This window comes from Populus nigra, chromosome 13 (genome assembly GCF_951802175.1).
Source record: "Populus nigra chromosome 13, ddPopNigr1.1, whole genome shotgun sequence".
Taxonomy (NCBI): Eukaryota; Viridiplantae; Streptophyta; class Magnoliopsida; order Malpighiales; family Salicaceae; genus Populus; species Populus nigra.
In genome coordinates this window covers 11983121-11999360 of record NC_084864.1, presented here as the reverse complement: position 1 = coordinate 11999360, position 16240 = coordinate 11983121, and the positions used below count along the sequence as shown (strand labels likewise).

Sequence of the window (16240 nt, the reverse complement as noted above, 5' to 3'; positions counted from 1 at the left end):
TGGTATTTAGCTAACTTATCTGTTGATATAGACTTTGTTACGCTCTAGTTTGTAAGTTTATATAAATTGCTGCAAACTTCCTGTTCCCATTTCCATTTCCAAAGCCACGAGCTGCTCAACAACATTGTAATCATTTTGCTTTCTCTTGTGAGACTGCTATTGCAATAAATATCTTCCGAGAAGTGGTTTACAGAGTTGGACTTTCTTCCTCTCTTCTTTTTACTCTTTCCCTTTCATTTTTTCCCTTCCTACCAAGTAGATAGGTGTTTAACTTGAAGATTATGTGGGTTATTTTATGCCCGAATCGTGTACAGTATTTTTGAAGCTTATTTTCTTAGAGAACTATATTGTTATTCTTTTTTGTTTCTAGCTGTATGGTTATAGTGATTATGTCGCTTTCCATGTCATAGAATTCGTGTATCTCTGCGTGGATATCTGGGATAGATGGGCTGAGAAAATCTCATTCATTGGGACTTCAAGCATGCAGTTGTTGACAGCTTCCTTGATAATATTGTAGATGCTGGGGATCATTGTTTAACAATTTGTTCTCTCTTTCCCAGTTCTCCAGTTCAAAAGAAATGGAGATGCCTCTCTTTATGACCTCGGCAGCACGCATGGCACCTTTATTAACAAAAATCGAGTCAGCAAAAATACGCTTTTTATATTTAAATTGTATGCGTTTCTTAAAAGGTCTGATGCAAGTGATACACTGATACTGTCGAGGGAACTTCGGATGTGTAATCCATCACATGTTATCCAATATATACCTGGCTATATAAGTCATCTACTCATCTAGAAATCTTTGATTTATTGTTTGATTGGATGATATTTTCGAACTAAAGGAGGATCTGGTCATGTATGTGGGACATGATCTTGTCCAAATAAACCCATATAGTGAATTATTTGCTTACTTGATACCAAGGAAATCATCGAGGACTGAAATATAAGCACAATACAAAAGAAAAGGCAACTTGGTGAGAATGTAATGTGCTTTACACCATACATGTTCGTGCCAACAGAAAATCTCCTGGATCCTGAAGAAGGAATTAAAAGAAAAGCAAGGTAAGATGACAGTTTGAAGAAACTTCCAAAGAATTGATTGCTAGCCTCTCCTGTTTGTACAATCTCAATAGAACTTCAAGAGGCAGAAAATGTATTCTAATTGGGACTCTGAGTACTCTGATTGCTAAACAAAAGAAATCCTAACAAAAAATTAAGTGCACTGCATAGATCTACTGCATAGGATGCTCTAAATACTAGTGACTTATTGGACAAGGATTCCAATTCTGAGCAAACATTTTCAATGGCCACCCAGCATTTTTTCCAGTAACATACACTCTGGCTAGTTGAAAGAATCTTTTCTTGTCATGTCTGCTCAGTTGATCTAGAGTCTTCTAGCAGAAAGAATCCTAACCTTCAAGGCTAATTCATCCAGCTGATTAACCATGTCATCTTTAAGTCTTTTCATGTTTTTAACACGAAATGACAAAAACTAGCTCTGGCTTATCATCGGCCAAATTAGCCAAGTTTATGTTCTTCAATTTTCATGAATTTAGCATTTGGTTACATGGATTTAATCTTCTACTCTATAGTTTTGATTTGAATCTGAAGTTGTCCTGTGCCAGGACCCAAGGAAGGGAGGAGTTGACCCCATAAAACGAATTGCGTATTTATTAGCTGACAATCTTGTAGAAGAAAGCCTTGCTCTCAGGAAGTGAAGGAGTGTGCAGGATAGCTTCTTCCTTTGAAATTTCCTGCTTAAAAGATTTATGTAGAATATGTTTGTGTATTTTAATGATGTGCTGCTGCTAAAAAAATTTCCTTCCAGTGGGTGATGGTTTTTTGTTGCATTCTTAGTTGCTTTTCCTTTTCTGTATCCCAGGTGGAGAAGAGAGTTTATGTGGCATTGCATGTTGGCGGTTATTCGATTTGGCCAGTGAGTAACCTTCTTCCTTGATTCCTCGACTTATCCATTCTTCTGTATCTTTCATGCCTCTGGTATTTTCTCCCGACTGTTCATCACCTGGCATCATTGTCTGCTTCACTTAACACCACTGTAACTTGTGATGTTGAGCCACAATTCATAATGCATATTGGGGCCATTGGCCAGAGACTGTAACTAGGATTCATGATGGTCAAAGTCTTTAACAAGCTTTGGTTCACATATTCTTTTTTCGATATATACTGAGATTGTTTCAGCGTGTCTTACATATAGTGTTATATTATGAGAGTGTTATTGTTTGAAAAGACATGGATTAGGAATGAATGCAACTGTTTCTGCATTATTGTCCTTGCATATTTCTGAAATTTCCTCTTGTGTTCTTTCCTTGCACAGTTAATCTCAATTGTACATTTTTCAAGGACCAGCTTGTTGGGATTCCGGCTCCCCATACACGGACCGGTGGTGTACTGATAGTTGCTCAAAGGAGGCTTAAGCACACTGACACAATATTTAACGTGGTTCGGCAAAACCGCCTACATCCACGGGAAAGAGTCATTGTATTAGAGATAGAGAAAGGATTGCAACACAATACATGGAGGAGGAGGATTACATCCACTCTACTCAACTTACTGCTTTTTTTGGTGCTCCTGCAGTTGCTGCAATGGCAGCAAGGCTGCTGCCATTGCAGCTCTCTCTCTCTCCACTCTCTTGCACACATTCACATTCTCTCACACTCTCTCTTTGCTCTCAAACAATTATGCCTCTTTTATAGGCATTAATGGTGAGCTTCTCCAGCACATGGAGGGGACAATCAAGCCATAATACATGACATGAATTATGCTGTAATTCATGCTTCCACTTGCTTGGTGGTGGGGTATTGCCACAAATGGCAATATCCTAACACAGCTGACTTGATGCCACTGGTAAGATTGCTGTCACCATACATGCATAAATAGTGCTTGATAGATATCTTAGATTTTGTGTACTTGGACATTACTCGTTGTTTCTTTCCCTTTTCTTTTAATTGACCTTATTCTGAATAAAGTTTGTACGTGCAGGTGTTACAACTTTATGTCTGTAATGTTCTGTAATTTGTTCCCAAAGTCCTTTGGTGTTTGCATGTATGTTGGTTTGCCAGAGAAGCAGGAGAAAACCCGTGATAAAATAATAAAAAAGTAAGTGGTTTTGGGTTTCGTACTTCGAGTTCCTCATTTCTAGATATTTGATGTCAAATACAATGATGATTTCGCTTACCTTGAACACGAGACCAATCTGCATCCAGTTTTTCAATCCCCTTCAGATTTATGTTCTAGTGTCATTTAAAATGTTCATTCTGTTACCTATACTCCAAATCGAAGGGCTATTTTTAGTGATGACTTCTTTCCTTTTCTCTTTCTTCTCACTGTCATGCCTTGCTTTTTCGCTGGTATTAGAAGTGTTAAATCTAAATGGTTGTATGGTTTATTGATGGAGAAGAAAAAAACATTTCATCATCGCTGCATTTGTCGCTCATTTCCTGATTTTCTTGTCAGTGCTGAATAAAACTGTGCAGCTCGGAAAGGAACTATCCTCTCTACAATCGGAAAGGAACTATTATGGCAGAAACTGACTAGATTGTCATTGATGTTTCTTGGTGGTAAATTGAAAATTATAAAGATTTTTATTATATTAAAATATTATTCTTAAATGTTAATGATTAAGACTGAATATTAAAAAAAAACAATTGCTTGTAAACTGAAATATAAAAGATACTTAAAACTAATATGTAGATGTTTATTGAATGATAAGTACACTAAAAACTGACTCTTAAAAGAATTTCATATAAAAATATCATTTATATTCATAAAAATGCTTATGTGATAATTGTATAAGTGATCATTAGACTTGAAATTACTAAGTTATCTTATATAAAGAGTGTTATGCTTTGATCATAACACCACACGTTATCATAATTAAGGGTAATAAACAAGCAGATATTGAACATAACAAACATTTCAAAAAAATTTTAACACCACACTAATCTTTTCAAGCGATCTCTCTAAAGAGTTACCTAAAACTTATTCTATAACTAAAACACACAAATATAGTAAACTCTCTTTAACCTCATTTAGAAACTTGTTATGTTACTTACACTTGCATCTTCAGATGGTTTGACTAGAGAATTTTCAAAAATTTCCTCAATAACTAAACCAGACACAATAGAGTCTTCCTTGATTTTTTTCACAAATTCACTTGGATTTATTATATAAAATTCCCTTTTCTTTCACACTATTTTTTCTTGTTTTTATGATTAGGCTTTGAAGGTAATCTAATGAGCTAGATATTTCTATTCTTAAAAATGAAGGAACATGAATATGATTTACTAGAAATGGATATCATATAGCCATGACCTATTTAAAATGACATGTTATACATTTATTAGATTCACATCACATCAATTTTTATCATGATAGCTTAAGAATTTGATAGAAAAAAAGACATATTTCCTTGTTTGCTATTAAGGTGGTGTTAACCCATGATATGCTACATGACTTATAATATGGAATAGAATTTAAACCTAAGCGAATTACAATATTAGAAGATATTGTATTAATACAACTTTTATTATTAATGGTAATTTTGCGACTTTTATCCACACACTTGATATCAATTTGAAAAATAGCAATCATTCTCCAATCTTCAGTTCTCAAGGCACATTTGCCTACACCTAATCTAGCTGTCACAAACTCTATAATTTTACGCTCATGGTTGATTTTAAAAATATCACTCAAGATTGAGTCCATTATAACTATAAATTTAAGATTAGACATTAGATGACCATGATATAAATACAAGCAACACTAATTTAGCTTATAGATGAAATTGAGATCACACATATCTTCTAAGTAAAAACACAATACAAAAATAAAACTAGTCTTTTTTTTTAAATATGGAGATTAATCAAGACTAGAATATATATATAAAAAAACTATGAACATGCAATACTAAACCTTTTAATGTAAAAGGGCAACCAAACACTTATCTCAACTTTTTACAAATTTAGGCAAGTTTGATAAATAATAAAAAGGATTAGTTGGTAAATATTAATGACAAAGTTAGTTGATAAGTACAAATATATAGAATAAAATGAAAGATGGGATTTTTCTCTATTATATTTATTTATTTATTTTATAGGCATAAAAATAATATTAATGACAATTTTGAATAACAAGTACAAAAGTAGAAAAATAAAATTCAACTAATCAAAAGATTTAGTTATTTATCACCAATGGATGCTTAACAATGGTGATATACCACTTGGATCATGCAAGTTAAGTTGTTAATAATGCAGGTAGTAACGCTGACTTAGTGTTGCAATGGATAACTTGTCTGTTGATGTCTTCTTTTTTTTTAAAAAAAACTACTTCCATTTTTTCACTATGATTTTTTTAATTAAGATAAAAGAAAGAAGTAAAAAAATTACAAATAAAAATAATAATTACAAAATGGAATTTTGGCAGAAGACTCCTTATTTAATTCCATTCTCTTTCATGTCTCTCTCGGAGTTTGATTTCCTGTGTTGTTATGACCCTCATACAAATGAAGAGAATATGGTTATTGCTGGTATGGATTGATTTGTAATGGTGAATCTCAAATGTGGCTATCTGGTGGTTGTTAGTGTTTTGTTTTCTGTATGTGGTGGTGGCTAATGGGTGTTGCTTTGGTGGTTAAGAAGATGGATTGGAACTATGGCGGGTCACAATGATCACAAGTCTCTTCATTCATTCTTGTTCAATGCAAGAACCCAGCGAGGCCTATTCCCAGAACAAAATAAATATGCTTGCTATACAACAGCATTCAGAGCTGAGTCAAAACTCACAGACCAAATGAAGATCTTCAATGCTCGACGACTCCTTTCAAGATACTATATACAATAGAGAGGCTAGTCTCTAGCAGGAAGTTCTTCATTAGATCACAGCTTTCCATAGCCAGGCTTGGCAAGGAACAAAGAATTAATGACACCCATAAAAGAAGGGGGTCACGTTAGTGTAGCAATGAGAGGAGGACCCCTTGCACTGAATCAGTTAAAGAAATAAGGTGATTTCAGCACTTCCCTCAGCTCAAAGTCTCCCCGGTCAGGCAAAGGCGGAAAAGACAACGTGGGAAAAGACTTTTCAAAGCTCTCCAACAACTGCATACAAATCCAACAGTATAAATGATGAGTTCTGCTTAAAAAAAACACCCTCAGACTTGGATTTGACACTGCACAATTCTTTTAAATGCTAATTCAAGTTGAAATTTATAGGCATTTTTTTTATCCCAAAACATAATTGAAACAGCAGATGGGAACATATTATAAAGAATGCTTTAATTAACTGCAACAAGTGTTGTTTCTTTAAACATATGGTACGTATCTCTTTTCTTTGTTCTTTTATTCACAACCAAAACAACCACAATCGAATAAAGCTAGTAAAAAATAATTAATTTCCTCTTATCCGCTCTGCCAAATAAACTTCAAAAATATTGTATTGGGTTTTTGCCTTCTACAAATATATAATGATGCCAATGAATGGGCCATTGCCCTTGTAAGTTTTAGAACAATATAGCAGTGCTAATACTTACATTCTCCAATATAGGTGTTTCATAGAGCTCAACAAACTTTTCCCTCAGTATCCTATTCATTTCATCCACATCACATGCATGCGTCCAATATGAATCGTGAACTCCTGTGACGGTATGCCAATATACAGTAATGAGAAATCAAAACTAGGAATAGGACAGCAATTGAGACAAAATCCAGCAATGAGTGAAAAACCTGCAAAGTTTAAGCCTGCCCCTCTGCAGGCAACTGCAGTCATCATCATATGAGAACTATCAAGGGAATGAACAAAATTTGGTGGGAAAGCTGTTCTCTGTCGTTGGACCATAACCTGTAACAGTAAAAGAACTGCCAAATTTGAGATCCAAGACCCAGAAGGTACAACCTTTTCCCCCTTTGTTTTAGTATTTTGGTCTCAGTCCAGACTGAATAAAGAAAAAAAATCAGGGCAATTTAGCTAGACAAAAAGCCAAGACACCCACTGAAGTCTACCAGAAATCATGTTCAGAAAAATTGGTTCAAAAAATTGGGAAACATCTAGCAGAATGTACCAATGTAAGATACTATATCCTCAAACAACATTTCAGCAATAAAAACAGGTTATTTCAGATTTTTCACAATTTCATGTGTTATCAACATCTTAGCACAGACTCGAAGTTGAAGTAGATATTATGGAATCTTGATTACCAAAGCAGAAACGAGCAACAAAGATAAGTAACGTAACCTTGTCAGTTTCTTTTTGTAGTATTAAAACCTGTAGGGAAGTTTTGATCTGCAGCAATTGCACAAAAGGAAGATAAGAGTACTCAAAATGCCCTCTCTATCGATATGAATGTAACAAAATGCCACTCATTTGTTTTTTCCTGTCAGTACTATATGATCTACTATGCTTCTGCAAATGTCATAGAACTCACACTTCGCGTCCCTAATTTACGATAAGGTTGTACAACAGGAAGTCCTAGGGAAGTTGTCCACCGCACTGGCTCATTTTCAGATGCGATAATCTGGTCAGGTAAAATGCAAAGAGAAAATGTAAACAGAAAGTCAGTTGTTGGTATAGAAACTAGATAAAAAAAATAACCAAAAAAAGAAAATCAACATAAAGGAAAAACAAATAAATTGAGACAGACTCACCTTTGCACAATCCCCAAGCCAGTTCATGATACTTCGTGCAGCTTCAAACATCTCTCCTATGGCAGTTAAGGTCACCTGATCAAGCAACACTATAAAATATTGTCAGTGACATGTTTTATGAAAAAGAGTAAAGCTAAGGAATTATGAATCATCACTGTTGGGACACTCCCTTCACACCTTTGCAGCATAGCAAGAACAACCAAAGATATCTGACTCCTCTGTGATACCACGTTCCTTTAACCTCCTTTTGATCTGGTCTCTAGCACCAATGTAAGTTACACCATATACAGATGTCATCACTGTCTGTTTCACCAATTTCCTATCCACCTAGATGGAGTCAAACCACCATTAGTTTGAAAGTAAAAGAACCTATCCACATTGAAAAATGGCAAGGTACACCCTATCTTTTGAATGGGCCAAAAAAAAGGAAAAGCATGAAACAGTGTTGACCCCATAGTAACAAAGCAATCCCTTAGTGACAGGAGACCACTATGATCAACAATCAAAGCATGCAGAAAACCTGGTTAATTAATTCTTTTGCACGCAATGCATCAGGAAAAACATCTGGATCTTTCTGTGCATCCCTCCGCATGATATCAAGTACTCTGCATCGCAAAAGTGCATGTTTATCACAGCATCCTTTTGCAGATATCTGCTTGCTTCACATCCAGAAATGCACTACAGAAATATAGGATTGAAAAAGAAAAATTCTTGCAGAGGCTTTACAAATTTGGCTCCAATCAAACATATCCAATGAATACTACAGGACTTTGACTACTGCACATGAAGGGCTAACATATGGATCTGGTCAAATAAGAGCATTGCTGACTAAAGTTTTGCTTTGATTGAATTGAAACAAATTAAAGTTCCTAATTTAAGCAGAAATATTAAACTTCGATTGGATGTTACTACTTCATTACAAATACCTGGATTTCCTTGAAAGCTAGAAAACTCGGCCAGTGAAATACATTCTTCTTTTAGTTTTGTGAGAGTAGTGCTTCCAAACTCTTAGTCTTTGGGATGATAATGTTAATTGCAGATTTCTATTCGATCCAATAATGCTGGTAGGTATGTTTCAGAAAAACTGGGACCCAATTAGGAAGCATTTTTGGTTTATATTCCTAGGATCATATTTGCGGGTCATCCTATTAAGAGTTGGTTATAAATCTAAAAATTCAGATTCTGTCCTCATGTAATTAAATGGAACTTCAGATTTAAAGAAGGGTATCCCTTTATTAAGCCCACTAACCAAGAGTTTCCACAATTTTCAGCACTTAATTTTCAGCACTTAGTTTCTCAAAAAATCTCTGCGTTTTCAAATCTTCGACCTAATCTTTAAATCAGTCTGAATAAAAACAACCAGCTCCATTGGTTTGCTTCAACAAAAGCTCATCTTAGCTCAAATCTTTTCTACTGTATCATGAGGAAACCCCTTACCTAGCAGCTATTCCCGAGTAGACATCTGCAGGCTTCTCTCCTGCAACTAGATTAACAGCAGCTGCTCCCAACTGTTCAAGATTCCAATGATTTAACAAAAGCAGAGGGATTCAAAATATAATCAAATGCATTATTTTCTTTTTTCAAAAATAAAAATGAAGTTCAAAAACTAAAAGTTTGCAGACTACTTCTAAAAAACACAACTTGAATTCAACAATGATTGGCATCAGCATAGCGCCTTAGGAAACGAAAATCAGACAAACAGATTGCACATATTGGGTTTTGTTTATCAGCAGTAATCATAAAGAAAAAAAAACTTCATAACATCATCCAATTCAAGTTAAGGACGTTACCTTGTCTCTTCCAAGTGCAGCGTAGTGTTGTAGGCCATTGCAGGAACCATCCTACAAAAAACCATAAGAGGGAAGGGGTGCATCAGAAGGCAGAACAGGTTATGAGAAAAATTATAGGCCAGAAGAACAAGGATAAGCCCGGGGATGAGTACTTAAGTTGATCGTCCCACATAGTCCAACAGTTTTTTATGTAATAGAACCAATAGAAACCACTTAAGCTTATCATTTTATTTGTTTTCCTAAAGCATACAAGGTACAATAACAAAGAATCTTGACTCTCCTTTTACCATTCATCTTCCTAACACCTCTGCCTCTCTCAATCCATTCCCTACCATTCCAGTAAAACTGTGCTCAATTGGGTAGGATGCTTTACAATCCTTAAAAAATGTCCATAAGAAGTTTATATGAGCACAATGCAATACATTGATAAGATATACCTGATGAACAGGAATATGTGAAATATATGTTTCTGGCGAGGAGCTTCTCAAAGCTTCAGTTAGGTTAATGCACACAGCCAAGAACTGAAATGGATCTTCTGCATGCAACCACCAACGCTTTCCGTCAAGTGGTTTGTCTGCAGAATCAAATATATCATCAAGGTGATTCTCGGTAAAAGCTATCCGTCCCTCATAAGATAGCTTGTCTACACCACCAGCAAATAGATTTGCAATGTGTATCTTCAGCCAGCGTAAGCCTGACTTTCCAAGAGGGCATCCCTCTGCGAACTCCAAAATCCCCCGGCACAGATCTGATCCAAGATGGTTTAAGTATGGGTGCATGGGGTAGGCACGCCCACGAAAGTCAATATTGTGTGGATAATAGAAACCTTCTTCATCTTTCATCTTCCGTGCTACCTGGACCCAATTAAGAATCATGGCATGAACACCATCAATAAGATTGAAAGTGTACTGTCTAAAATAAAGTAAATTGAGTCTTACAGCAAGTTTAAGTTCTATGTCACAACGCTGTGCATGTCTTTCCCTGTTCTCTTTTTTCGCTCCTCTGAGTTTCCACTTCCACTTCTTAAGTAGTGCTTCATCTTCTGTTTCTGGCTTCTCAGGTAAAGGAACCTGAAATGAAGAAATTAAATGAGAATGGATTTTTAATTGCTATAGACATCATGATCAATTCTTGGAACACAAAGGTAAAGGTAAAGGAGTTTCTCAGAAAAAAAAAGTTACATTGAGGAAAGTTAGAAAAGATACTCACATCACTGTGGTCTACCAAATCAGCAAGACAGCCTCCATTACTCCATATTCTATCAACAACACTAAGTACCCTCTTATTTACCCTCCATCTGGTATTCCCTAGTGTATCCAGGGCCTGGAAAATTAATTCAAACAAAAGAGAATCCTTGTTAAACCAGAAGCTAAGCTGGTAAAATCTACACATGTGATAGCATGTGAAGGTATACACAATTATCAGTATAAGATTGTGTTCAAAGAACATCACATGATAGTACCAAAAGATGATTTAGTTCAAACAATAAAATACGCATCAGTAACCATGCAATGCATCTAATATGTACAGACCTCAAAAACTGGTTGTAGCTGCTTCCTAGGTGCCCTCTTAACTGCTTCACGTTGCTGTTTAGCACCATGTATCCGCATGACATAGGATGGTAAGAACAAGTGAGCTCCTTTATCATAACTGCAAAGGGCATTGAGGTTATGCTCGACACGAGTAAGAGAGAGGTAAATATCACAAGCTATGACACAATTATCTAAGAAGAGCTTAGAACACACCAAAAAGCTACTTAAATGCCAGGTCCTGATTTGTTACTAGAAGCAATAGTGGTGTTAAGAGTTGCTACAACTACATGGGAACCAGAATCCAACCACAAACTCATTAAATGCCAGATTAAAGTAGCGTATGTAAGGAACATGTATGAAGAATTTGTATCTTCCAAATTTGTATACAAGGATCTAAAATTAATTTTAGTGGGGACTATGCTAATGTGCCTCCTGCAACTTGCATGATGATTGAGTGAAAGATCCAAGACCCACTATAAACTTGCTAGTAAACAAAGTGCTCTTTCCCCAAAACCAATTCATGAAATGGTTTTCATCTGATGCTCAATCTGATCAAATTAAGATATTCAGAGTGCAATCACTGGTTTAAATCTTTTCTTTTTGTAGATAGAAAGTGTGTCCAGAATCTCAGTCCTAATGGGGAATTTACAACCAAAAGCGCTAGGGAGCTTATCAGATTTAAAGGCAATAGGTTGAATGACAGAAGCTGCTATAGAGGCCTCTTCATATTCCAAAGCATGTGTAAGTTTTTCCAATTAGGATTGTGATCACCTATTCATGAAAAACTTAACCAAAGTCCATGAAAAACATATCCTAACTAACTTGCCAAACAATAAGGTTCAAAAATCTCAGTTTGACTGCAGAGATCTGTCTGAGCCATTTCTCCCATGTAATCATCTGTTGTCTCCTTGCGCTTCTGGCACATTTGAAATTTGAAATAAATATCTATATATAAATCATCACCTTAAGAAACTAAACTACTTCAATCAAGTTCTCTATGTACTATCCTCATCCTAAATTAACTACATGTCTGACTTCACATGAAAACAACAATTTGATACTCTTATCTTTTCTTGCGCTAAAATAATCCACCACAGCATCCTTGTAGAAAACCTAACACCTTTTCTTTCTCTATATTTTATCTCTAACTGCCAACCATTCTTTTCCATGAAGTATACCTCTCCCTTTAACATCAAAAACATTATAATAAAGAATTCGATAGCAATCCCTAAATTCTCCTGCCTGTGGCAATAATGTTAATTTTCCCGTATTAGACATGGCTGTGATTAGCAAATGCTCTTCAATGTTTAAAGACAGCGTTCTCCGTTTTGTTGAGAATCCTAGACAAAACCTTCCATCTCATATCTCACATTCACCATGTTTTCAATAAACACCTGCAAGACAATTAGTTTCCCTTCCAATGGAGGTTACAGAAATGGAGAGGCAGAGCCTTGAAACATGCTGAAATGTTAATTTCAATTAACTGAAATTGGGATTGGAATTCCAGTCTTTATAATCAGAGATTCATCCCTTCATCTATTATACCATTTTAAGCATTTAACGTGACATGAAAATTGAAAACAGCTCCAGGCATCAAGCAGAAGTAACCAAAACACTATGTTAATATTTCTGAACTTGGAATATATCCAACTAAAAAATATAAAATTAAAACAAGAAAATCGTGGAAAAACTGTAAATATAAAACAAGTTAACATACCCTCTCCATCTAAGTGGTGGCACCAACATTGGCATATAAGGAATCACCATGTGCCTAGCCTGTTTGGAGAAACAACATTTTTATGACTTCTTGTGCAAGAAAAAAGAATGAAAGACAAACATCTGCAACTTAAGAGGCACCATGGAAATTGCCTACAAATCTTATCTGTTTCAGCTCTAAAATCTAGAAACTAACCTATCTGCTTTGAAAGTATATGGCACCCCGACACAAGTTCATGTCATAAAGGATGATAAAATATGAAAACTAGATATCACTAGAAGAACAAAATATGACAGGGTTACTCACAGTTTTCTCTAGGCCTTTGAGGACTAGTGGGTCACATTGAATAACACCGTATTTTTTCGCACCCTTCCTGTTTAAGAAAAGGCCATTGTGCATCAGTTAGGAGCACTTACAAGGAAGAAAAGATAAATTAAGCTCATCGAGTCAATTAAAGAATGACTCCATACTTATTTTCATATGACACAGTTCTGAATGTATGTACAAATGCAGGTCGAGGTTCAGATGGACTATCAGCTAACTGATCACAGGGAGGCTGTATATAAGCTGTTTGTAGCAGCAATTCAATTAGACGACTTCCAACCTGCAAAGTGCAAGGACAGAAATCAAATCCGTACACGATACATTTGTTTAAGAAAATTAGCCTTTATCAATGATTACAAGCACACAAACCTTAGCCCTAGCATCTGCATTCCATGGTTTTGAATCTTCCTTCCCCTTCATAATCTTCCTCACAGCTGGCAGCTTTTGTTTTTTAATCAAATCAGTGACCTTTTTTCTTAGGTTTTCTTGTTCCTTCATGACAGCAGGGGATTCACCTTCTACACCATTCTTGCTATCATAAGCCTTTTCCTTTTTCTTCCTAGTTTTCTCCAAGATATTGTGTATTCTAATCTGTTTCATCACAGAAACTATTACAGATTCAGTCCTCAGTTCAAAGAAAGAGAACAAGACTGAAGAGTTAGGAGTTCCAAAAAATGGATTAAGAATGGTACACCTAAATATCTCTTCATTGTATAGTTCTTTTTTAAAAAGAAAAAAAGGACAAGAAAAGTGGAAGCAACTCCCATAGTCAGAAGAGACAGTAGAGCAAAGTGTCACGCGTGCCATTAACGTCTAAACTAAGAGAAAAACTTAAACAACTTACAAAACAAAGGCACAAACAAGAACACACATAATTGAAATGATAAAGATAATTGCTGTCCCCAAAAGGGAAATGCAAAAGTATAAATCCATAGTTAAACAATGTCGAAACATGAGATGAGCTCTGACAAAGGAAAGTTGAATGTCACTCTTATGAGTCCACCATGCCCATGCTTTGAAGAAATTGTAGCGCAAAAAAGAAAGGCGTAATAGAATATTCAGCCTAATAAGGCCCGTGATATGAAAAGTTTAACACATAATGAAAAAATTGTAAAAACGTAGTATCTAAAGGATCTTACACTACATTGTTTTTCGTACCTACATTTAGTGTCCTCCCTGGAACCATGAACAGCAGAAAAACTTGGACTGAAAGTAAAAACTATAGATATATAAAAAAGAAATCCAGAAAAACCCCATTCAACATTCGACAAAACTTTACGGAACGTAACTTCAAAATCTAATTTTCCAGGCACTACTAGCTCCATAGCTGATTTTTATCTCATAATTGTACATAGTAACTTTCATCTTTCTTCCTAGTTCATCACCTCAGATGAAGGTTGTCTAAAAGAAAATTTAAGAAACTTTATGTTTTCCCTTATCTTTCAATATTTTTATACGGGCACTCATTATCCTGTCTACAAATCAAACCGCAAGTAAAAATAAGTAAATAAAACATTAAAAATTACTTACCTCCTGCTCAATTGCATCACCAATCATACAAGCAGCAGTCACAACTCTTGCACATCCATGTTCCCCACCTGTCATTACCATTGCTGCGAGTTGATGCATTGCAATAACAGACATCTTGTCAGCTGGCAACAGATCAAAATACGGAGCATAACCCTGCCTATTCTTCCCCGTTCTAATCAACTCCTGCTCTTTCGCAATTGCATTTGTAAAAGGCTCAAACCAACCAAGGAACAAACTCTTCATATATGGCAAATTAGGAGCCAACTTATGCTCACACATATCCTTCAAAAGCTCCTTATATTCTTTCGTTGCCAGTTCCCATGCTTCCGCCTCAATCTTCACTTGCCTTCTCCTTAAGACCCTATGCTTCCTTGACCCTATTCCAGGGTTAGCATGTAGCCTCCTCCTCCTAAAGTGCTCCTCTTTCTCCTCTTCTTTCCTCATTTCTGGCTGCAATTCTTGCACTTCATCGGCACCAGACACATTATCTTCAACATCTGTTGATGACAATGCCTCAGCTACACTCACATACCCTCTTGGGAAAAATCCACCACACCGATTCCCATTAGTACTATCACTATTTCTCAAAAAAACAAAACTGGGTTTTCCCATAAAATCTTCATGGGTTGATATTTCGCCAATTGCTCGAAAACCCAGTCGTGGACTTGTGTTATTAAGCGAATGGAACTTGAGTTTCTCAAAAAAGATGGGTTCTCTAGAGGCTCCTAAAAAGCTGTACGTTCTTGGAAATGAAGGGAAATCGAGGGACTTTGATTGGGATTTCAAAGTGGCTTGTTTTGCGACGTTTCTCCACATAACTGTGGATGGTTTAGAGACAGAATTGTGGGTTTCTTATCAAAAGTAATCAAAGGATCAAAATTTTTGGTAGAAAATATATGGGAGTTGGCACTCTAATTAAAGGAAATGAAAAAGGAAAAGAAATGAAAAAGGAAAAGAAATGGAATTGAAGTGATTGAGAGATGAATTAAAATGCGCGGGTAATGCAAGTTGAGAAAGGAAATGTGTTCATAGAGAGGGTATGGTAGTGGTATTAGCATACCGGCCACCCTAAACCCTGCATAAACCTTCTTTGGGGTTTTTGGCCAAATCGTCTTGTTTGTTTCTCTCTTTTCACTACTTGTGTTGCCATGAATCCAGGACTAGAAGGGGCATTTGTATAATCTCAAAAGTTTCCAAGGGCTTGGGGTTATAAATTGCAAGTCGTGGGTGGATTCCTAAGATAAAGTTGGGCCAATTTGAAATAACAAAGAAAAATAACTTTGGCATATAATTTTATTAATCTTTATTGTTTGTAATTTGCAGAGCATAATTAGGAATGTAGAATTAAATTTTATTATTTTGTGTGTTTATAAAGCTATTAATAATAAAAAAGCTATTAATAATAAAAATTGTTGGTGCATCTTAACTTGTAAAACCAAAGCGAACTTGGGGCATGAAAAGTATAGAAGTTTATTAATTACTAAAGAAATATCTTTCGAAATTCATATTTACATTTACATGCCAACCAAAGCGACAATTTGTTACTAAATTAATTTTTTTTTATTAGAGTAAAGATATTTTGAATTTATATTTACATGTATGTTGTGTTTGTTTAGTAAAATATATATATATATTTAACTAAGAATTAATAAAAATTATCTTGAGTTGCAAAAAAAACAAAGATTTATATTA

The 16240-nt window shown here is 35.4% G+C and overlaps 1 protein-coding gene across 4 annotated transcripts; it reads right to left on the bottom strand.

Annotated features, from left to right (window-relative positions):
• Nucleotides 1–5675: 5675 nt before the first annotated feature.
• LOC133671699 (DNA-directed RNA polymerase 2B, chloroplastic/mitochondrial-like) lies at nucleotides 5676–15732 on the bottom strand. Of its 4 annotated transcripts, XM_062092542.1 has the most exons (20): nucleotides 14549–14672; nucleotides 14177–14224; nucleotides 13388–13626; nucleotides 13165–13298; nucleotides 13001–13067; nucleotides 12695–12753; nucleotides 10978–11095; nucleotides 10655–10768; nucleotides 10384–10515; nucleotides 9883–10299; nucleotides 9446–9496; nucleotides 9093–9163; nucleotides 8176–8260; nucleotides 7833–7982; nucleotides 7656–7730; nucleotides 7436–7525; nucleotides 7246–7293; nucleotides 6738–6852; nucleotides 6545–6648; nucleotides 5676–6113 (listed from the first exon to the last, which is right to left on the bottom strand). In XM_062092542.1, exons 2-20 carry the CDS (start codon nucleotides 14202–14204, stop codon nucleotides 6003–6005), a joined length of 2208 nt encoding a protein of 735 aa, XP_061948526.1. In that variant the 5' UTR covers nucleotides 14205–14224; nucleotides 14549–14672; the 3' UTR covers nucleotides 5676–6002. The 4 variants fall into 4 exon arrangements, with proteins under 4 accessions (XP_061948526.1, XP_061948525.1, XP_061948527.1 ...); XM_062092541.1 differs by lacking the exon at nucleotides 14177–14224 and having other exon boundaries at nucleotides 13388–13609; nucleotides 14549–15732; XM_062092543.1 differs by lacking the exon at nucleotides 14177–14224 and having other exon boundaries at nucleotides 14549–14683.
• Nucleotides 15733–16240: the final 508 nt, after the last annotated feature.

What these genes read in the sequence shown, in the direction of transcription:
- LOC133671699 (XM_062092541.1), bottom strand. Translation starts at nt 15,364, where the DNA reads ATGTGGAGAAACGTCGCAAAACAAGCCACTTTGAAATCCCAATCAAAG. An exon ending in CTGCACTTGGAAGAGACAAG is followed by an intron (nt 9,164 to 9,445) that starts GTAACGTCCTTA and finishes AATCTTGAACAG; the next exon opens with TTGGGAGCAGCTGCTGTTAA. An exon ending in CAAAAGAATTAATTAACCAG is followed by an intron (nt 7,983 to 8,175) that starts GTTTTCTGCATG and finishes GACTCCATCTAG; the next exon opens with GTGGATAGGAAATTGGTGAA.